The 23,265-nt window shown below is 51.1% G+C and overlaps 1 protein-coding gene across 3 annotated transcripts; it reads left to right on the top strand.

Annotated features, from left to right (window-relative positions):
- Window positions 1-22,817, top strand: zc3h13 (zinc finger CCCH-type containing 13). Of its 3 annotated transcripts, none has more exons than XM_084460494.1 (20): window positions 1-130; window positions 1,322-1,468; window positions 2,497-2,606; window positions 3,457-3,571; window positions 5,667-5,775; window positions 5,973-6,139; window positions 6,274-6,422; window positions 6,973-7,173; window positions 7,811-7,966; window positions 11,052-11,386; window positions 11,868-12,269; window positions 12,369-12,659; window positions 13,350-13,851; window positions 13,995-14,191; window positions 14,576-15,937; window positions 18,112-18,693; window positions 19,684-19,830; window positions 20,379-20,579; window positions 20,943-21,106; window positions 22,185-22,817. In XM_084460494.1, the coding sequence occupies exons 2-20, from the start codon at window positions 1,331-1,333 to the stop codon at window positions 22,386-22,388; spliced, it is 5,532 nt and encodes a 1,843-aa protein (XP_084316620.1). In that variant the 5' UTR covers window positions 1-130; window positions 1,322-1,330; the 3' UTR covers window positions 22,389-22,817. The 3 variants fall into 3 exon arrangements, with proteins under 3 accessions (XP_084316620.1, XP_084316619.1, XP_084316621.1); XM_084460493.1 differs by having other exon boundaries at window positions 5,664-5,775; XM_084460495.1 differs by lacking the exons at window positions 1-130; window positions 1,322-1,468 and having other exon boundaries at window positions 2,528-2,610; window positions 3,462-3,571; window positions 5,664-5,775.
- The last annotated feature ends 448 nt before the right edge of the window (window positions 22,818-23,265 follow it).

Genomic DNA, 23,265 nt, shown 5'->3' with positions numbered 1-23,265 from the left:
CCGTAACCAAAATGAAGGCGAACAGGGGAGCCCCTGCCTTTCAGATCGATGTGTAACCCTTTCTCATTTCGAGAGGTAGCGAATCCACCGAGCCTCCGAACATAGATGCGACTCCGAATTTATATTTTGGGTGAGGATTTTCTCTTTAACTGCGAATCTGCACCGTTACTAAGCTAAGTGGCTAGCAGCTAGCTAGCTAGCAGGCCTCGCGCCTACCCACGTCACGTTAGCCGTTTGGCTAATGCGCGAGCTTGGCTATGCTAGTTAGCTCAGTTAGCTTATTCAGCTAACGGTCACACAACAAGTAGACAACTAAATACTAGCTAGCTGTATCATATATATTATCATATTATCATACATAATATTATGTAATGTTTGCTGATATGATGTCAAGGATTAAGATTGTAAATGTATTGTAGCTGGCTCGAGCTAGCACTGGCTAACTTGACGAACCCTAGTTGCTAGGTAGAATAACAGTCGTTTTGGAGAAAGTGCATAAGCTATGTGGACCTTAGGGTCTTCATCAGCTGGCTATGTTCACTTTGACCGGTTTATAGACTTAGCTAACTGGTATTTGTAAGCTTCCTTAGCTGATGTTAGTGCCACCTTAAGGTTAGCTACCCTGAAGCTACACATCTTCACACACACACACACACAAGACCTAACTTGGCTAACATTAAAGGTACCCAATGTAGTTTTTGACCTAACTTGTCTAACATTAAAGGTACCCAATGTAGTTTTTGACCTAACTTGTCTAACATTAAAGGTACCCAATGTAGTTTTTGACCTAACTTGGCTAACATTAAAGGTACCCAATGTAGTTTTTGACCTAACTTGGCTAACATTAAAGGTACCCAATGTAGTTTTTTTTACCACTAGTATGCGCTCTAGAGCAAATTTGAGAAGGTGGTCCCCGAAAAACGCGTACTACGTCATTGCGTCAATACGCGGAGCACGTAATAGTGATGTTTCGCATGTCTTTGTTTTTTTCAAAACATTAGCTACATATCATTTTGCGAAGAAATTACAAGGTAGGAAAGACATTCAAGTGATTCGATATGTTTATTAGACTACAAGGAACCATATAATCGAGGAATTTCGAAAATAAACAGAACGGATTGTTTTGATTAACGTTTCGTTGGGTACCTTTAACTCTCGTAATAGGGAAGTGGCAACTTGCTATTTACACTTGCAAATCAGTAACGTTACGCACCCTAATCCAACACACTTTACTTTGTGTTTTATTGTTTTTTATTGTTTTACAACGAGATCGTAATGAGAAACACCAATCATTATAACAACACGTTGTGCTTCGTTGCAGCCCTGCAGAATGTCCAAGATCAGGCGGAAGGTAACAGTGGAGAATTCTAAAACCATATCCGACAGCAGCACCAGCAGCTCCGCCCCCTCCCGCCGGCCCAGCGTGTTTGAGAGACTCGGCCCCAGCACGGGTAGTAATGCTGTTGAGGTGGGTATCTTTACACCCTTTTAACCCTGAAAATAAACCTGAAAATAAAGTATTTATTTTAATGAAAAATAATGTATTTTATTTATTTATATCGAATATTAATTGGATTTTCCCTATAATACTAGAAAGCGCAATTTCTCAGCTTTCAGCAAGTGTTGGGAGTGAGGAATTTTTTGGATTTGTTAGATATTTTTTTAAATATTATTTAATATTTGTTAGATATTTTTAAAATGTTGCCGGTGACGTGGTCGTATTCAAAGGGTTAACCAAAGACAGGCAAATCTTAACTGCATTTGTACTAATAATACTTCCAAAATGTATAGTATTGTAGTCTGTGTATGATAAAGAAACGTTTATTAGCAATGGAGGGATGTGGAGAAGTACTATCGCGATCCTCCCTCTTAAGCAGCTATTACATGTTTATTTTTCTACTCTTGCACTTTGGTTTTAGCACTAGATTATGCACTTAGTCACTTGTTTAGAAAGGAGATGCACTTGTGCGTTCTGGGGAGTAGTAATACACTGACTTGCTATGTTAAAGTCGCACTGAAATGAAAAAAGCATTCTGTCCCATTTTGGTTCACATAATTGGTCATAGTGTTTACCTATTCAATGATGTATGCCATAAAAATTACAAAATTCTACTTTTGTTGTAATCTTATATCAAAGTATATAATTTCTTACTTCCTGGAAAACGGTAGGTCACGTGCAATGACGACAACAGGTACCTTAGATTTTAGGCCAATAATCTCACGACATCCACCCGTCAATCAACGCTATCCTTCTATCGAATCTGTCTAAAGTTCTTAAAACACGCCCACTTGTCAATGTTCCAATCAAATTCCTCTAAACATTATGTCCCGCCCTCATAGCTTGTTTGCGTTGGAAATACGTCAAACTACGGAAGTTAGATGATCTCAAACGTCCGTTTCAGTGCGACTTTAAATGCAATTTAAAGTCACTTTGGATAAAAGCGTCCGCTAAATGACTCATGTCGACGTAATGATGTGACGCCATCTGTCTTTCAGACTCATTGTAGAAATTGGTTGAAGACGGGGAATTGCAGTTACGGCAACACTTGTCGCTACACACATGGAAGTCAGCCACGCGGGAAAGGATTCAGTGGAGGTTTCAGCAGGTCGGTAAACTAGAGTCCACATGTCCAAGTGTCCTTGAGCAAGACACCTAACCCCAAATCGCTCCCAATGAGCAGGTTAGCACCTTGCATGGCAGCTGCCGCCATTGGTGGGTGAATGTGTGTGTGAATGGGTTAATGAGAGGCCGTTGTAAAGCGCTTTGAGTGCCGCTAAGGTGGAAAAGCGCTATATAAGTGCAGTCCATTTACCATTTACCATTAGAGGACTGCCTTTAGCTGCTGGTGTCAGGTGGGCAATGCTGATGGTCAGCTTCAGTGCCCTGTTTCTCATCACTGTTAGTCGATTAAGCAAACTGTCAAATTAAGCATTGTTCTTATGCCAGGCTCACACTACAGGATATTTAAAATCCTTTCGAAATCGGGTTAAATCACGCACATAAGGAGAATCTTAACAGATATTCTTCTTGCGCAACTCAAACAAGCACACACAGCAAGATTTGAAAATAACGGCTCAGCACACACTACAGGATCTTATCGTGCCCGAGTGAGCAACGAACCACTGGTCTCGCCGTCTCACTTGTAAAGTCGGGAGGTAATAATCTTAAATATCAAACATGTTTGATATTATCGAGGCCGCCCCGATGGATCTGCGAGCCGATCGGAAGGTAAAAGATTGGATCTGTAAAACCCCTCACATTACAAGATAATCTGGGCCGATCATCGGCCCCGACCAACGTTCCGGACCAGATTTCTCCTCCGATTGTCGGGAGGGGTGAATCGGGGATAAATCGGCCCAAAAATCCTGTAGTCTGAGCCCGGCATTAGATCCACTTGTACATTATCTTTTCCCTCATTTGACGTCATCTATATTCATTTGTGTATTTTTGTCCAGGTCAGCAGAAAGGCCGACCGGCGATCTGCGGGAGAGGATGAAGAACAAGAGACAGGATGCTGAATCAGATACTCAGAAAAGAGACCCAGAAGAGCCTACATCCCCAACAGCCAGAGTAGGTTCCTCTCCGTCCTAACTAGAACCCCTCCAGCCAGAGTAGGTTCCTCTCCATCCTAACTAGAACCCCTACAGCCAGAGTAGGTTCCTCTCCATCCTATCTAGAACCCCTACAGCCAGAGCAGGTTCCTCTCCGTCCTAACTAGAACCCCTACAGCCAGAGTAGGTTCATCTCCATCCTAACTAGAACCCCTACAGCCAGAGCAGGTTCCTCTCCGTCCTAACTAGAACCCCTACAGCCAGAGTAGGTTCCTCTCCGTCCTAACTAGAACCCCTACAGCCAGAGTAGGTTCCTCTCCGTCCTGACTAGAACCCCTACAGCCAGAGCAGGTTCCTCTCCGTCCTAACTAGAACCCCTGCAGCCAGAGCAGGTTCCTCTCCATCCTAACTAGAACCCCTACAGCCAGAGTAGGTTCCTCTCCATCCTAACTAGAACCCCTACAGCCAGAGTAGGTTCCTCTCCATCCTAACTAGAACCCCTACAGCCAGAGTAGGTTCCTCTCCGTCCTAACTAGAACCCCTACAGCCAGGGCAGGTTCCTCTCCATCCTAACTAGAACCCCTACAGCCAGAGTAGGTTCCTCTCCATCCTAACTAGAACCCCTACAGCCAGAGCAGGTTCCTCTCCGTCCTAACTAGAACCCCTACAGCCAGAGTAGGTTCCTCTCCGTCCTAACTAGAACCCCTACAGCCAGAGCAGGTTCCTCTCCGTCCTAACTAGAACCCCTACAGCCAGAGTAGGTTCCTCTCCATCCTAACTAGAACCCCTACAGCCAGAGTAGGTTCCTCTCCGTCCTAACTAGAACCCCTACAGCCAGAGTAGGTTCATCTCCATCCTAACTAGAACCCCTACAGCCAGAGCAGGTTCCTCTCCGTCCTAACTAGAACCCCTACAGCCAGAGTAGGTTCATCTCCATCCTAACTAGAACCCCTACAGCCAGAGTAGGTTCCTCTCCATCCTAACTAGAACCCCTGCAGCCAGAGTAGGTTCCTCTCCATCCTAACTAGAACCCCTGCAGCCAGAGCAGGTTCCTCTCCATCCTAACTAGAACCCCTACAGCCAGAGTAGGTTCCTCTCCATCCTAACTAGAACCCCTACAGCCAGAGTAGGTTCCTCTCCATCCTAACTAGAACCCCTGCAGCCAGAGCAGGTTCCTTTCCATCGCCTCTAATGTCCTATGTTGTTGTTTCCTGTTGTGTAAAGATTTTGAATCCACTGATATTATTGAACCGAAATGAGTGTTTTGTTTTTTGTTTTTTTAAAGTTGCAGTATGCGGTTTTGCTCAGAAGCACTTTTTGTTATATATTTTTTGCAATACTCATTACCTCCCGACAGCAATCGATAAACAAAGTGCTCCGACACTAAAATGAAATCAATCCTAATCCGTGGAAGTCACAAGGCTGTATAAAATACGGCCAATCATATTGAGTTGCCAACTTGAAATGATTGGATGGCTCACCTGCCTGTCAACCTGCATGTACCTGCCTAGCGAGTGTCATTTGTTTTCCCCCGGTTTGGAGAAGTGGCTTTGGATGGAGGCCTGAAATCAGGGCAGGGATTTTGTTGGTTGCATTTAAAAAAATCTTGTCAACATTTTTCCAAAGTCTTAAAGTCGCACTGAAACGGACGTTTGAGATCATCTAACTTCCGTAGTTTGACGTATTTCCGACGCAAACAAGCTATGAGGGCGGGACATATGTTTAGAGGAATTTGATTGGAACATTGACAAGTGGACGGGTTTTAAGAACTTTAGACAGATTCGATAGAAGGATAGCGTCGATTGACGGGTGGATGTCGTGAGATTATTGGCCTCTAAGGTAATCTAAGGTACCTGTTGTCGTCATTGCGCGTGACCTACCGTTTTCCAGGAAGTAAGAAATGATATACTTTGATATACGATTACAACAATTCTGTACATTTTTTGGCACACAACATTGAGTAGGTGAACACTATGACCAATTATGTGAACCAAAATGGGACAATATGCTTTTTTCATTTCAGTGCGACTTTAACAGGAAATCAAAAATGGCATACTGCACCTCTAAGTGTGTGTGTGTCAGCTGTGAGACTGTGTGTGTTTGGTTCGTAGCAGCGAGACTCCTCTAGAGGCCGGCACCAAGAGAAGGAGGACATAAAGATCACCAAGGAGCGCACGCCCGCCAGCGAGGAGGAGCCCACCGAGTGGGAAGCCAATCGTGAAGGTGAGCCTGAAACCGGGGAGGTTTCTAACTTTTAGGGGAGGAGATTGATCATGACTGGTCGTAGTTGCGCCTTGGTTGGTGCTACTTATGTCCATTTTAAAAATGGGTCTAAGCTAGTATGACCTATTAAGCGGTTAAGACCATCGTAAATTAAGACCAGTTGGTGCAACCGGATGCCGGTCGGCTTTTGCTTCCAGACTCGGATAACGGCGACTATGACTACGAATTATCCCTGGAGATGAAGAGACAGAAGATTCAGCGTGAACTGATGAAGCTGGAACAAGAGAACATGGACAAGAGAGAGGAGGTCGTTATCAAGAAGGAGGAACCGCCGGCGAAAACTAGGACAAGTAGCGCATCGAAGGTACGGATGGGATACCTTCCTGTTGATTACATCATGTATGTCTAGATTCCCGTTTTACGATCTGGGTTTAGATTCCTGATCAGTCAGTGGCTGTTTGGAAGAGTTAATCGGTCTCCTTCCCTTGGATCTCCCAGACGTCCCCAGAGCGATCGAGCTCTAAAGGATCTCCCTCGTCTCGGAAATCGAGCGGTTCCCCCAAACACAAAGCCGGAACCAAGGCCTCGGGTTCTGGGAAGAAGGAGAAGAAACCGTCGGTGTCCTCGCCAGTGTCGGACACGGGCAGGTAGGAGCGCCCTTCGTGGCTGGGGTCAATCGTGTGTGTGTGTGCGCGTGTGCGCGTGTGTGTGTGTGTGTGTGTGTGTCACCGACTTCTGACCTTTACATCAGAAGAGGGTTAAATGCAGAGCGCCACATAAACGACCTTGCGTACTCGCAAGTGATGTACACCATTCACACTGAATATGATTCACACACAGGCTGTGTGGTTATTTGTCTGTAGGCTTCATCACATCATCCGTCATGTGCCTATTCTGTCATTAAGCAAGGATTGTGTTGTCAAACTGTGATCTGGACCTTATTAACCAGCTCGGTGGCCTCGTGGTTAGAGTGTCCGCCCTGAGACTGAGAGGTCGTGGGTTCGATCCCCGGCCGAGTCATACCAAAGACTATAAAAATGGTACCCATTGCCTCGCTGCTTGGCACTCAGCATCAAGGGTTGGAATTGGGGAGGCTACATACACACCGCCCCCCCAGGGGATGGGTCAAACGCGGAGAACACATTTCACACACTCAGGCGTGACAAACCATTGGGCCTTATTTCTGCCGGCGCTCAGGTCAGCCAAGGGGGGCCACGGTAAGAAGAAGGGGCCGCGCACGCCCAGCCCCCCCCCCCCGGTGCCCCTGGACCTCCCCGTGGGGGGGAAGAAGCACAAGGCCAAGCACAAGAACAAGGAGAAGGGCGAGGAGAAGAGCAAGGAGATGAAGGAGCGGGGCCGCGACACGGAGAAACACAAGGAGAAGAAGGAGAAACGCAGGTGAGGGGGGGGGGGAGTTTGTTTATCCCAGCAGGTAGGCGGGGGGTCTCTGTTTATCCCATCTTTCAATCAATCAATCAAAGCTTTATTTGTATAGCGCATTTCATACCCAGAGGCAACACAATGCGCTTTACAGAGAACAAGGGAGGTGGGCATACGACCCACCCCTACATATTCCAGAGGGAAGCAAAAAAACAGTAATCACCCGGGGGCCAGATAAGTGAGCTGTAAAAATTCTTCCCTGACCCCTCTCAACGAGGCGATCGAGCAAGCTCCTGGAGTATGTTTGTCTACCGGCTAAGAACATTTATAAAGCAATACATTACATTAAATTACATTTCAGAGTAAGAGAGGCTAAAAAAGCATCATAGGAGAGACATGGCAAATACTGGTGTGTGTTTGCTATGGCCCATCTTTCTCCTCCTGGGTCCTCATTGTGGATACACCCTTTTTCATTCACGCCCGATTTTTATACTTGCGTTTCTCCGCAAATAACGTGACGCATCATGACAAAACCCGATGGGAAATATTGTGTATATATGTCATAATACACACGTCATAAGTTTTGGGTTGGGGTTCGTCTGTATGATGCGTCTTCTTAACTGATGTCTATGTCCCTGGCGTGTGTTATCTGCAGGGATCGATCCGACAGCTCCCATAAGGCCAAGAGGTCCGTTACGTCCGAGGAACGTTCTGGAAGTGTCTCGTCCCCCACCAGGGAGATGTCCCCCACCCTAGCCAGGAAGAAGTCCCCCTCCCAGAAGCCCCCTGTGCCGGCGTCTCCTCCACGCAGGTCAGCGCCCCCCGAAGCCTCAATACTGGACATTGTTTCACAATTATCTTTATGAATTTTGCACCGATATACAGTAACGGTGTGTTAAGTAAAACAACGGAAGGATGGGATGAATCGGTACTTGTTGAACAGGAAGAACAATAACATAGGTAGTGTACAAAGAAAATACAGACAGTAAGGAGAAAATAAACTCTCTCAGCTCTCACCCAAACTCACCCTTTAACCCTTCCCAATACTGTCACTAACAACAAGAAATAATACATCTTTCTATGAATCTTAAGGGGGAGTTTGCAGTAAGGAGAGAGGGTCGGTAGTGCTCGTTGTAAACGTGAGGCTAAGAGCTTAGCGAGGATCTTTTGGTCTACGTTTAATGGGCCTATAATTGGCACATTCAAGAGTGAGCTCGGTGTGATTGGTTGGCTGTATGGAAGCTGTGTGATTGGTTGGCTGTATGGAAGCTCAGTGTGATTGGTTGGCTGTATGGAAGCTCAGTGTGATTGGTTGGCTGTATGGAAGCTGTGCGATTGGTTGGCTCTATGGAAGCTCAGTGTGATTGGTTGGCTGTATGGAAGCTCAGTGTGATTGGTTGGCTGTATGGAAGCTGTGTGATTGGTTGGCTGTATGGAAGCTCAGTGTGATTGGTTGGCTGTATGGAAGCTCAGTGTGATTGGTTGGCTGTATGGAAGCTGTGTGATTGGTTGGCTCTATGGAAGCTCAGTGTGATTGGTTGGCTGTATGGAAGCTCAGTATGATTGGTTGGCTGTATGGAAGCTCAGTGCGATTGGTTGGCTCTATGGAAGCTCAGTGCGATTGGTTGGCTGTATGGAAGCTGTGTGATTGGTTGGCTGTATGGAAGCTCAGTGTGATTGGTTGGCTGTATGGAAGCTCAGTGTGATTGGTTGGCTGTATGGAAGCTCGGTGTGATTGGTTGGCTGTATGGAAGCTCAGTGTGATTGGTTGGCTGTATGGAAGCTTCTAAAAAGGCAGTTGAAAGTAAACAAACTTAGGCTGGCGCATAGTCGCCATGGAGATGAAAGCAGGTCGTCCGACACGGGGCATAAATATCTCCTCCGTCATTAAAAAAAACACAAAAAAAACATAAACCAGCAAACCCAAGACAACACAAAACCCACAACAACACACACTAGTCTTCATCAGGGGGGAGGGTAGCCTTATTCAGGTAAACAGAGAAGGGTTTCCAGGTCTTATCAAAGGATGTACTGCAGTTCCTAAGTGAAAATCTAATTTTCTCCTTTCTAGCTTAATGTGATTCAAGATCTCTCAGAGCCAGCTATTATAAGGGAGGAGGGCGTGCTTCCACTTAGATCAGATGAGTGAGGCTAGTGAGGCTGGACAAGCCCGGACACGCCCTTTCGTTGATGGGGGAAAGTGGGCGCTATGGGTGGTTGGGACGCCAAATAGGGCGGTGAGAGGTTGAGGTTGGAGGTTCATGCCTACCAGAGACACCAGAAGTCTTAAGTTCGGACGAGACCAGAACATGTGAGTATGATTAGCAGGTGACTGCACCTATTGCAAGTGTCGCTGGCGCCTGGTTGTATTTTTAGACGGGCATTCTTATAGTCTACTCTAAAGAGGACCTTACGCTGCAATAAGCCATGTCTAGCGCACGTAGAGGCGGAGTGGACGAGGCCGAGGATTTGGTGCCGCTGGTTGGCGGGTGGAGGCACCCCAATTTCCTGCTCCCAGGGGTGCTTCAGCAGGACTGCTGGATCCAGGTTGAGGGGGTTAATGGAGGCGTAAATAAGGGAAATGGGGCGCCTCTGAGCCCTAGGGGTGGGTCTAGCCTGGGTCTAGGGTTCTAGGGCAAGTAGACAGTCGATCAAAGACCTGGGCGGGTGATTGGGGGAGTGGGGGGGTACTTAGATTTAATAAAATGACCTGGAGGAAACGATCAACGTGGTATCTGGGCCGGTCAAACCTGCTTGGGAGTTGTGTTAAGTCAGGGAAGATCCCGTCCCTGTAGAGGTCGTTGACCTTTTGACCTTGTACGCCTTTGTCACGGCAGATCCGAAAAGTGAGGTCGGAAAGAGGAGGATGGGAATGATTTTTAAAACCCGGGGGCTGGAGTGGAGGGTTTTTCCAGTCCAAAATGTTTACGGGATTGTAGCCGGATCATAATTGAGTTGGTAACATCTGGATTTTGAGAGATGTTGTGAATCTTAAGGGGGAGTTTGCAGGAAGGAGAGAGGGTCGGTAGTGCTTGTTGTAAACGTGAGGCTAAGAGCTTAGCAAGGATCTTTTGGTCTACGTTTAATGGGCCTATAATTGGCACATACAAGAGGAAGCTCTGTGATTGGTTGGCTGTATGGAAGCTCGGTGTGATTGGTTGGCTGTATGGAAGCTCAGTGTGATTGGTTGGCTGTATGGAAGCTCAGTGTGATTGGTTGGCTGTATGGAAGCTGTGTGATTGGTTTGCTGTATGGAAGCTCAGTGTGATTGGTTGACTGTATGGAAGCTCAGTGTGATTGGTTGGCTGTATGGAAGCTCAGTGTGATTGGTTGGCTGTATGGAAGCTCGGTGTGATTGGTTGGCTGTATGGAAGCTCAGTGTGATTGGTTGGCTGTATGGAAGCTCGGTGTGATTGGTTGGCTGTATGGAAGCTCAGTGTGATTGGTTGGCTGTATGGAAGCTCAGTGTGATTGGTTGGCTGTATGGAAGCTCAGTGTGATTGGTTGGCTGTATGGAAGCTCAGTGCGATTGGTTGGCTGTATGGAAGCTCAGTGCGATTGGTTGGCTGTATGGAAGCTCAGTGTGATTGGTTGGCTGTATGGAAGCTCAGTGTGATTGGTTGGCTGTGTGGAAGCTTCTAAAAAGGCAGTTGAAAGTAAACAAACTTAGGCTGGCGCATAGTCGCCATGGAGATGAAAGCAGAACCCACATGGGTCACAAATATCTCCTCCACACACTTGTTTAGTCATGGGCATTCCCAGTTCCCAGTTCCTAGTTCCCAGTTCCTAGTTCCCAGGTACCAGTTCCCAGGTACCAGTTCCCAGGTACCAGTTCCCAGGTACCAGTTCCCTCTCTCTGAATAACTGACCGTCTCCTCCTTCCTGTGCTCCTCCAGGTCCCCCACCCCCCCACGGCACCAGCGCACCCCGACCCCGCCCCGCCACCACTCCCCCTCCTCCCACTCCCCCTCCCCCCGCCGCCGCCGCAGCCCCGCCTCCCCCGCCTACCTCCGCGAGCCGCCCGCCGCCCCCTCCGCCTCCTCCTCCTCCCCCCCGCCGGGCCACAGGCGCTCCTCGCGCTCGCCGTCGGCGGCGCAGAGGGACGCCGCCTCGCCCCAGCGCAAGGCCAGCCCGGGCTACGCCCCCCACCACGCCCAGGGGCGGGACAGGGGGCGCGGCGAGAGAGAGAGGAGCCTCCCCGCCCACGAGCGCAGGCACGAGCGCAGAGATGGTGAGGCCCAGTGCTAGAGAAAGAAACACGCCCCTTTTTTCCTCCTGTTCATATGTCACATTAAATACAGAGTGACGTATGATGAGTATTTCTCTTATTCAGCTTGGATGTCATGACAGCTGACTGCAGTGAGACAGGTATATGTGCAGTGAGACAGCTGACAGGGCAGTGAGACAGCTCTGATTGCAGTGAGACAGCTCTGTGAGGTGAGACAGCTTTGATTGCAGTGAGACAGCTCTGTGTGCGGTGAGACAGCTCTGTGCAGTGAGACAGCTGACTGGGCAGTGAGACAGATCTGAGTGCAGCAAACAGCTCTGTGAGGTGAGACAGCTCTGAGTGCAGCGAGACAGCTCTGTTCAGTGAGACAGCTCTGTTCAGTGAGACAGCTCTGAGTCCAGTGAGACAGCTCTGTGAGGTGAGACAGCTCTGAGGTGAGACAGCTCTGAGGTGAGACAGCTGTTTTCTTTCTCCCGTCCCACAGAGAGCCGAGGGAAGCGCGAGAAGGACGGTAGCCGCGACGACCGGGAGTACGAGGCGGAGCCCGGCCGGGAGGCGCGGGAGGAGAGGGAGGAGAGGGAGGCGCGCGACCGCCGCGACCGCCGCGACGCCAAGGACTCCCGGGACGCCCGGACGGAGACGCGCTCGGGGAGAGACTCGCTGGAGTACCGGGACCGGGAGAGAGAGCGCGAGAGAGAGAAGGAGAGAGAGAGGGAGAGAGAGAGGGAGAGGAAGGAGGAGCCGGCCCAGGACGAGCGCGGCTACGGGCGGGGCCAGGGCCGCGAGGAAAGCGGGCGCGCCGACGCGAGGGCGGAGTCGAGGGCGGAGAGTCGGGCGGAGAGGAACGGGCGCGGCCGCGGGCGCGGCACCGAGGGTTCCGACAAGGGTGAGAACGCACACCAGCTCAGAAGTGTACCGAGAAGTGTGTGTGTGTGTGTGTGTGTGTGACGGAGGGCCGACTGACCTTTGAACCCCTCCCTCTAAGGCTCCACCCGTAACTCTCGAGGCTCCCAGCTGGACGGCGGCCACGACAGCTGGGAGGGGCGCGGCGGCGGCGGCGCCGGCCTGCGCGAGCGGAGCGCCGAGAGGAGCGCCGACCGCGGCGCGGAGAGACCGGCCGAGAGACCGGCGGAGAGAGGGGCGGAGAGGCCGACGGAGAGGGGGGCGGAGCGCGAGCGCTACGACGCCGACAGGAGAGGTGACCAGGCGCGAGACTCCTCCTACGACCGCAGGGGAGGTCACGCCGAACGAGAGCGCAGAGAGAACAGGGAGAGAGGTGGGCGACAGAAACACTACCTTTATATTTACTTTTATTCATTTGAAAGAAAATGTTATATTTTGTAGTAAATGTCCCACTTTCACCCAGTTTGGTAGCCAGTCACCCCCCCCGACCTATTGACCTTTTGTCCCCTTGTTACTGTGGAGGTGTGACCCCGCCGGGCGGTGATACGCCATGAGAGAGAGACCGCTACCTGACCGTTAGCTGGTCAGATACCTGGGCCATTCGCAGATGGGGCTGGGTTTTAAAAAATCGATTCATCGATTCTGAATCAAATGATTCAGAATCGATTCATGAATCCCAAAATCGATCTTTTATTTAATGAATGAATGACTATTCATTCATTCATTCATTCATTTTTGGAAATCAGTATCGATACCCAGCCCTAGTATTGATGTGTTGCATAACTTGGCAGTCATGTAATTAAAGTTACAGCACAACAAACAAAAAACAGGTTTTAGTAACACTAACCGAATCAATATTGAATCGAATCGTGATAATCGATTCTGAACCTTGTGAATCGGAATCGAATCGATTCTTGAAATTCGAATCGATACCCAGCCCTATTCACAGACCGTCAAAGCACCACGCACTCCGACCTTTTAAACGGATCCCAAACCGGAACTATGTTTACGTGCGGTTAAGAGTGGAATCGGTAGTGACCGACTGACCCGTGTGTGTCACCAGAGCAACGGACCGCGTCTCCTGGACGCCACCAGGGCCGAGGGGAGGAGCCTGAGCGAGAGGAGAGGAGGGAGGAACGCCGGGCGGACCGGGGCGAGGACAGACGCGAGGACCGGGTCCGGGAGCGAGAGAGGGAGCGCGAGAGAGAGAGGGAGAGAGAGAGGGAACGGGAGAAGGAGAAGGAGCGGGAGAAGGAGCGCGAGAAGGAGCGCGAGGCGGAGAGAGAGAGGGAGCGGGTGAGGGAGAGAGAGAGGGAGCGGGAGAGGGAGAGGGAGAGAGAGAGGAAGGAGAGGGAGGAGAGGGAGAGGGAGCGAGAGAGGGAGGAGAGGGAGAGGGAGAGGAAGGAGAGGGAGCGCGAGAGGGAGAGAGAGCGCGAGCAGCGGGAGAGGGAGAGGCAGCGGGAGTGGGAGGAGAGAGAGAAGGGGAGGGAGGAGCGTCGGGAGAGGAGGGAGGAGCCGAGGGAGGAGCGCTCCAGGGAAACGCGAGACGACGACCGCAAAACCAGGCGAGTATCAGAGCGCCATGTTTACACCACACACAAGTAATCACGATTTCGAACCACAGACACCGACCCAGGTTGACCTGACCCCGTGACCCCCAGGTACCCTTAAGTTAAACCCCGCCCACGTTCCCCTGTTCCCCCTCCAGCCGGAAGAGGCACCGGGTGGAGAGCAGCCCCAGCCCCAAGTCCTCGCCCAAGAGGGCGCGCGACGCCGCCTCCCCCGACAGCGAGGGCTACAACAGCGGCGAGGACAAGAGCGAGCGCGCGACGGGCCGAGGACAGCCGAAGCTCCGCCCCCTGCTGCCCAGCCCAGTGGGGCCGGTCCCGGTGCCCCCGGCCGACAGTAGGAACCCCCCCTCTCTAGCGCCCGTGTGTGTGTGTGTGTGTGTGGCTACTAGTCTACCTAGCTCTTCTATGTCTGCTTTCTAGAATGTGTAGGTGTGTGAGAGTGTGTGAGAGTGTGTGAGAGTGTGTGAGAGTGTGTGAGTGTGTGTGTGAGTGTGTGTGAGTGTGTGTGAGTGTGTGTGAGTGTGTGTGAGTGTGTGTGAGTGTGTGTGAGTGAGTGTGTGTGAGTGTGTGTGAGTGTGTGAGTGTGTGTGAGAGTGTGTGAGAGTGTGAGAGTGTGTGAGATGAACATGTGTTGTTTCTGCTGTGTTCGGTGTGGTTTTTATTTTCATGCTGATTGTGTGTGTGTGTGTGTGTGTGTGTGTGTGTGTGTGTTTTTCAGTCGCTGAGAAGCACCGTCTGCTGAGTCAGGTGGCCCGGCCCCAGGAGGCCCTGCTGCGCTCGCCGCCCGGCGGCTCCGCCCCCGACGACAAGCCGGCCCGCTGGAAGGACGAGGAGCGCCGCGCCGACAAGAGGGAGGCGCGCGCCGGCCGCCACGACGAGCCGAGCCTCCTCCGCGGGGGGCGTGAGAGGAGAGGAGGAGGAGGAGGAGGAGGAGGAGATCATCCATCCGACAGCGGCACCCCCACCGGCGCCGACGCCCGCGGCAGGGCGGGCAAGGACCAGCGTGAGGCCACGCCCTCGCCGCCGCCGCCTCCGCCCCCCCCCGCCGTCCTGATCGCCCCCGATGACCGAGAAGCCCCGCCCGCCGCCGCCGCCCCCCTCCACCACGACGAGGTCAAGAAGAAGACCAAGTCCCAGAAGAAAGGCTTGAAGAAAGTCCGCAAGGAGGAGGAGGCGGGAACTGCCGCCGCCGTGGGCGGAGCATCGGACAGGTTCAACCCCGAGCCGCCGCCCGCCGCCGCCCCCCCGGACGCCCCGCCCCCGCTGCAGCCCCCTCGTAAGGCGCCCAAGAAAAAGGCGGTGGACCGCAAACGCAAGCGGTCCCGCGGCGCCGAGTCGGACGTGTCCGAGGAGGACCTGCCGGGCAGCAGGAGGAGGCGCGGCCCCAGGACGCCGCCGCCCACTCTGAAGGAGGAGCTGCCGCCCCTCCGGCCCGCGGCCGCCGCCGCCGCCGTCGACCCCCCGGCGCCGCTGCCCCCCCTCAAGATGGACGCCAACTTCAGCGACTGGTCCGACGAAGACGTGCTGGAGCGCGGCGGAGGGGTGGCGGTGCCACCGCCGCCGCCGCCCGCGCCCGCCCCCCCCGCGCCGACCGAGAGGCCCCCGACCGAGCTCCTCCCCCGGCGGGGCGTCCCCAGGGCGGCGCCGGTCCGCGAGAGGGTGACCCCGCTCCCCATCGCCCCCCTGCTCCCCCAGGAGCCGCCCATGCTCCTCCAGACCCTCCCCCCGCAGCCCCTCATGTCCCAGCCGCTGCTGCGCAAGCCGGAGCAGAAGCGCAGCAGCAGCATGGGCAGCAACCAGAGCCGCGCCTCCTCCCGGCGCCTGCGCTCGCCCTCCAACGAGTCGGCGCACCGGGACGACCCCCAGCAGGGGGCGCGGGCGCGGCGCGGACGCATGCAGGGCGCCACCTCCCGCGACAGGGACCGCGAGCGCGAGCGGGAGAGGGAGAGGGAGCGCGAGAGGGAGAGAGAGAGGGAGCGAGAGAGGGAGAGACCTCCCGTGGTCGAACCCGCCGCCGTGGAGAGGAAGTCCCGCATCGACCAGCTGAGGAGAGGGGAGCCCAGCCGAAGCACCTCGTCAGGTACGGAGCGGCCGAACGCACTCGGGAGAACGTCGTACTGTAGAACATCACACTCAGTAGAACATCACACTCAGGAGAACATCACACTCAGGAGAACATCACACTCAGTAGAACTTCACACTCAGTAGAACATCACACTCAGTAGAACATCACACTCAGTAGAACATCACACTCAGTAGAACATCACACTCAGTAGAACATCACACTCAGTAGAACTTCACACTGTAGAACATCACACTCAGTAGAACATCGTACTGTAGAACAGCCCGGTGTAGAACTTCACACTAGAACATCAAACTCAGTAGAACTTCACACTAGAACATCAAACTCAGTAGAACTTCACTCAGTAGAACTTCACACTCAGTAGAACACCACACTCAGTAGAACATCACACTCAGTAGAACTTCACACTCAGTAGAACTTCACACTCAGTAGAACACCACACTCAGTAGAACATCACACTCAGTAGAACATCACACTCAGTAGAACATCACACTCAGTAGAACATCACACTCAGTAGAACATCACTCAGTAGAACATCACACTCAGTAGAACATCACACTCAGTAGAACTTCACACTCAGTAGAACATCACACTCAGTAGAACATCACACTCAGTAGAACTTCACACTCAGTAGAACTTCACACTCAGTAGAACTTCACACTGTAGAACATCACACTCAGTAGAACATCACACTCAGTAGAACATCACACTCAGTAGAACATCACACTCAGTAGAACTTCACACTCAGTAGAACATCACACTCAGTAGAACTTCACACTCAGTAGAACTTCACACTGTAGAACATCACACTCAGTAGAACTTCACACTCAGTAGAACATCACACTCAGTAGAACATCACACTGTAGAACATCACACTCAGTAGAACTTCACACTCAGTAGAACTTCACACTCAGTAGAACATCACACTGTAGAACATCACACTCAGTAGAACATCACACTGTAGAACATCACACTCAGTAGAACATCACACTGTAGAACATCACACTCAGTAGAACTTCACACTCAGTAGAACATCACACTCAGTAGAACTTCACACTCAGTAGAACATCACACTCAGTAGAACATCACACTCAGTAGAACATCACACTCAGTAGAACATCACACTGTAGAACAACATCACACTTTAGAACAACACACTAGAACATCACACTCAATAGAACATAACACTGTAGAACATCACACTCAGTAGAACAGCACATTAGAACATCACACTCACTAGAACATCACACTGTACAACATGCTCAGTAGAACATCACGCTCAGTGAAACATCACACTGTACAACATCACACTCACTAGAACATCACACTAGAACATCACACTGTGGAACATCACACTAGAACATCACACTAGAACATCACACTGTGGAACATCACACTGTGGAACATCACACTCAGTTGAACATCACACTGTAGAACAACATCACACTTTAGAACAACACACTAGAACATCACACTGTAGAACATCACACTCAGTAGAACATACTGTAGAACATCACACTCAGTAGAACATAACACCCTGTAGAACACCACACCCATAGAACATCACACACAGTAGAACATCACACAGTAGAACCTCACCACAGTAGAACATCAGTGAAGGTCATCGTGGGTGTGGTGGAGGTCATTGTGGGTGTGGTGAAGGTCATTGTGGGTGTGGTGGAGGTCATTGTGGGTGTGGTGGAGGTCATCGTGGGTGTGGTGAAGGTCATTGGGGGTGTGGTGAAGGTCATTGTGGGTGTGGTGAAGGTCATTGTGGGTGTGGTGAAGGTCATCGTGGGTGTGGTGGAGGTCATTGTGGGTGTGGTGGAGGTCATCGTGGGTGTGGTGGAGGTCATTGTGGGTGTGGTGGAGGTCATTGTGGGTGTGGTGGAGGTCATTGTGGGTGTGGTGAAGGTCATTGTGGGTGTGGTGGAGGTCATTGTGGGTGTGGTGGAGGTCATTGTGGGCGTGGTGGAGGTCATTGTGGGTGTGGTGGAGGTCATTGTGGGTGTGGTGGAGGTCATTGTGGGTGTGGTGGAGGTCATTGTGGGTGTGGTGGAGGTCATTGTGGGTGTGGTGGAGGTCATTGTGGGTGTGGTGGAGGTCATCGTGGGTGTGGTGAAGGTCATTGCGGGTGTTTGACCTGGTGGCGGTCTCTCCTCCCCCCGCAGACCGCCAGGACTCGCGCAGCCACAGCTCCAGACGCAGCTCCCCGGACTCGGAGCGACAGGCGCGTTCCCGGGCCGGCTCCTACGACAGCCGCGAGCGCGAGCGGGAGCGCGAGAGGGAACGCGAGCAGCTGGAGAGAGAGCGCGAGAGGAAGGACTTGAGGCAGCAGCAGCAGCAGCCGCCCCTCCTGCCCCAGCCCCAGCAGCCGAGAGACTGGGAGGCGGAGCCCCGGGACTGGCCGGGGCGCGGCCTGCTCCTGCGCGGGGGCCGGGAGCCCTTCCGAGAGCGCGATGGCGGCGGCCGCCTCCTCCTGGAGGGGCTGCTGCAGCACGACCGCGACCGGGACAGAGAGCGCGAGCGCGGCGACCGAGGGGAGCGCGGCGACCGCGAGCGAGAGAGGATGCTGGGGATGGACCTCCCGCCGCACGGGGAGCCCAAGGGCAGGGGGGACATGAGGCCGGACAGGGGCGACTACGAGCCCCTCCTCCCGCGGGAGGCCTTCAGCGGCGACGCGGACAAGCCCGGCAACAGCCACCACGGGCCGGGAGAGCAGCGCGAGCCGGAGAAGACCGACAGCATCGACGGTGAGAAACTTCGACCGCGCTTGTGTCCGCCAGGCTCTCACTGGGCTACAATGGAAGTCGACTACTAGGAAAAACTAGGATAAATGTTCTTTTTCGAGAAGGGAAGCGCAGGGTGTGATCTTACCAGTCTCGGTGTGCTCTCTTGCGAAATGTACCGCAATCGGAATATTTTGACATGTTTGGCTTTTTCACTGCTCCCATGGAGGACTATGCAAGTCATGCCAAACACCCAAAATATTCATATTGCGATGCATTTCACAGGAGGGAGCATACTGAGACTGGTAAGATTACACCCCTTCCCACACTATACCCCTTTAAATTGTATGTAGGCCATTTTAAAATCAATGCCAGTGTAGTCGTTTCCCCACACGGCGCGGCTGTAGCTCAGTTGGTAGAGCGGGTCGTTCAGTGATCGAAGGGTCAGCGGTTCGAATCCCAGCTCCGACTGTCCACATGTCGAAGTGTGTAGAACAGCCCGGTGTAGAACTTCACACAGTAGAACTTCACACTGTAGAACATGCTCAGTAGAACATCACGCTCAGTAGAACATCACTGTACAACATCACACTCACTAGAACATCACACTTTGGAACATCACACTCAGTTGAACAACACACTGTAGAACAACATCACACTCAATAGAACAGCACGCTGTAGAGCATCACACTTTAGAACATCACACTCAGTAGAACATACTGTAGAACATCACACTCAGTAGAACATACTGTAGAACATCACACTCAGTAGAACATGCTAGAACGAGTCTGTGCTTGAGTCGTTTGTATTTTCTTAATTCAAGTTTAGGTTTTATCTTCAGTTAGAATGTCTGAAGACCGATATCTTAAGCTGCCGTCATGTTGGTGATGTCACAGGAAGTCTGCCGTCAGGTTGGTGATGTCACAGGAAGTCTGCCGTCAGGTTGGTGATGTCACAGGAAGTCTCCGGCAGACTGGAGTTCTCACTGGTGTGTTTCTGTTTCTATGGTAACAGAGGAGGACGACGTGAAGGGCGAGGACGCCCAGTCTGTGGTCTCGGCCAACGAGGAGTACGAGCCAATCAGCGACGACGAGCTGGACGAGATCCTGGCGGACAGCGACCAGAAGAGGGAGGATCACCAGGATGATGAGAAAGCTTCAGGTACAACCCAACACCACAAACCCAACACCACAAACCCAACACTACCAACCCAACACCACCAACCCAACACCACCAACCCAACACCACAAACCCAACACCACAAACCCAACACCACCAAATAACCCAACACCACCAACCCAACACCACCAACACAACACCACAAACCCAACACCACAAACTAACCCAACACCACAAACTAACCCAACACCACAAACCCAACACCACAAACTAACCCAACACCACAAACTAACCCAACACCACAAACCCAACACCACCAACCCAACACCACCAATAAACCCAACACCACCAATAAACCCAACACCACCAATAAACCCAACACCACCAATAAACCCAACACCACCAATAAACCCAACACCACCAATAAACCCAACACCACCAATAAACCCAACACCACCAATAAACCCAACACCACCAACACCACCAATAAACCCAACACCACCAGACACCACAAACAAGAGAGTTACATCAAGTTTCCGGACTAGGGTGGTTTTGTCTCCTCTGAGCCCCTCTGTGCCGTGACGCTGCAGGTCCTCTGGACGTGATCGACGTGGACTGGTCCAGCCTGATGCCCAAGCACAAGCAGGAGCCCCGGGCGGCGGGCGCCGCGCTGCTGAGGTTCACCCCGGGCGCCGTGCTCCTCCGGGCGGGCGTGTCCAAGCGCCTGGCGGGGCCCGAGCTCCTGCAGAAGGTCAAGGACGTCTGCCGAAAAGAGCTGGACGACCCGAAAGGTCAGTGATGGGAGGGGCTGCTGTGACCCGAGGGCTGCTGGGAACATACCATCTCTATTCAGACTTGGCAACGAGTCTGAGTACGAGTGCTCACTTTTCTGTACTTGCCGATACCGAGTACCTACCTATTGTCATAGAAATTGTAGTTTCACCACCTCACCTCAACCTTTCACATAGCTGCGCTAAGGAGGTCAACACACCTAGACGTTGTCTGCTCCAGAATAACCATTTGTCCCTTTGTCCCTGCAAGAATTACCGCCTTTTCTCATTCAGGAATTTACTTACCACAACAGGAAGTGTCGGGTATGGAAGAGCTGGGTTTGCTCAAGCCGCCGGTCTAACGTACCTCCCCCGTTCTGACAGACGCTGACAAGCTGTTCGAGCACGACCTGGGCGCCCTCAACATGGCCGCCCTGAACCGGCGCGTGGAGCGGGCCGGCCTGATGCGGAACCTGGGCCCCTGCTGCAAGGCCCTGTGCGCCCGCCGCGACATCGCCATCCGCAGGACGCTGCTGAAGAACGACAGGGTTGGTCCTCCCGGCAGGAAAAACCTCACCTGCTTTCCCCCACAAAAGTTCTAGTTTTAGTTTAAAGTCGCACTGAAGCGGACGTTTGAGATCATCTAACTTCCGTAGTTTGACGTATTTCCGACGCAAACAAGCTATGAGGGCGGGACATGCGTTTAGAGGAATTTGATTGGAACATTGACAAGTGGGCGGGTTTTAAGAACTTTAGACAGATTCGATAGAAGGATAGCGTTGATTGACGGGTGGATGTCGTGAGATGATTGGCCTAAAATCTAAGGTACCTGTTGTCGTCATTGCACGTGACCTACCGTTTTCCAGGAAGTAAGAAATTATATACTTTGATATAAGATTACAACAAAAGTAGAATTTTGTAAATTTCTTTGGCATACATCGTTGAATAGGTGAACACTATGACCAATTATGTGAACCAAAATGGGACAGAAGGCTTTTTTCATTTCAGTGCGACTTTAACGCTAATAAAGTGATACAGACAATGTTTTCAAGAACCTGACTTGTCTCTTCCAAGGTTATAATAGTTTTGCTTTTTTCATTAGTTTTTATTTTTATATCGTTTTAACTTTTTGTTTTCAATTTCAGTTTAGTTTTGATTAGTTTTAAAGCAGGTTTGCTAGTTTAGTTTAGTTATTTTTTTTAAATGCTTACTTTTAGTTTAGTTTTTGTATTAGTTTTAGTTTTTTATTCTTCTGCGCTAGCCTGGTGAGACCATCCTGATCTCGTGAGCTCATGTTATTTCATTCTGTGTGAAACAAACCATCTGGCGCACGTCAGGTTACTTCTGCGCAGGAGCACAGCTAAAGAACATGGAGGATAGATTTCATATCCACCCAAAATACTAGGCTTATGTATGAAATGAAAAAGACTAAAACTAAGGACACTTTCTCAATAATTTGTTTATTTAAGTTAGTTTAGTAAACACACAATACAGTTTTAGTTAGTTATCGTTTTTTGTGTAAAGCCTAGTTTTTATTTTTATTTCAGTTAACTAAAATGTTTTTTCACACCTAGTTTTCGTTTTTTAGTTAGTTTTCGTTAACTATAATAACCTTGGTCTCTTCAGGGCTTGACCAAACAGATGTACCCCAGCGTTCCTGTGGTGGACAGCGAGCTCCTGCAGCTGAGCGTCCGTCTCTTCAAGAAGACCGTGGCGGCCCAGGCGCCCGCCCCGGAGAAGGGAGACGCCGGCGCGCCCACGACCGCGGCGCCCGACGCCGACGCCGCGGCCGGCCAGTCCGGCGCTCAGCCCGAACCCTGCGTCTCCTGAGGGGACGGGCTTAGTGAGTAAACGCATGAAAAGTGACAGCTTAAACCCGCTCTTCCTCGCACCCCTAACCCCTAAACGCCCCTCTACCCCCCGCCTCCATACATAGCCTTCTGTATCATCCAGAGAAAAACTAAAAGCAAACGCTGAAACTTTGGCAAATCATTATTGGAAGATTGATCCGCAAATAAAACTCCATAGAGACTTCTGGATGTGCTAGCCTATGGTGGGAGTGGCCTTGTGTGTTGAACTAATGAATATTTGCAGGAAAGACTACATTCATGGCCTGAATGACATGTGATTTTGTCCAATTGAATGCTTTAGAGCAGTTTTTTTAATTGTAAGGTCCCCTTTTTATAATGGAAGCTTCTGTTTTGGTTGTCATGTTGTGCATTGGTTACGAACGACTGTGCATTAAACTGGTTAGCTGTTCATTTGGGTCTTTGCTTTGTATGCGTCATGCTTATCTGTAGTCCATGTGTTCCTTTGTGTCCTGCTTGTGAACGTACTGTATTTTCAATGTACATGATCGTCAGAAACTGCTGTCCAAATGCACAGATCGAGGGAGGAGGATGGCTTCGATGAACGAAGCTCTGCCAATTTTTCTCCATCATGACTTCATTTTTCCCGATCTGAATTAGGCAAACTCGAAGAAATACCTCACATGAATGTACTTGTGCTGAATGATTAGTTTGTGATTTTGTTAGATGAACTGAACTGTGTTATAATGATGTTATAATGATGTTGCTATCGCTAGCCTCCAGCACATCAGGTCACATCACATCTGTTTCACGGAGGTCCCGCTGTCTACGGTCCCAGAAAGGATGCATGACTTGAGTAGACAAACAATGAAAAATAACTGGTTACACAGAATTCAAAC

The sequence above is a fragment of the Borostomias antarcticus genome, assembly GCF_949987555.1.
Source record: "Borostomias antarcticus genome assembly, chromosome: 32".
Classification (NCBI taxonomy): domain Eukaryota; kingdom Metazoa; phylum Chordata; class Actinopteri; order Stomiiformes; family Stomiidae; genus Borostomias; species Borostomias antarcticus.
This window is presented reverse-complemented; position numbering and strand designations above follow the sequence as displayed.

Coding starts and splice junctions, on each gene's coding strand:
- zc3h13 (XM_084460493.1), top strand. CDS start 1,331: ATGTCCAAGATCAGGCGGAAGGTAACAGTGGAGAATTCTAAAACCATA. Junction 3,572..5,663: donor CTACATCCCCAACAGCCAGA/GTAGGTTCCTCT, acceptor TTTGGTTCGTAG/CAGCGAGACTCCTCTAGAGG. Junction 7,174..7,810: donor GAGAAGAAGGAGAAACGCAG/GTGAGGGGGGGG, acceptor TGTTATCTGCAG/GGATCGATCCGACAGCTCCC.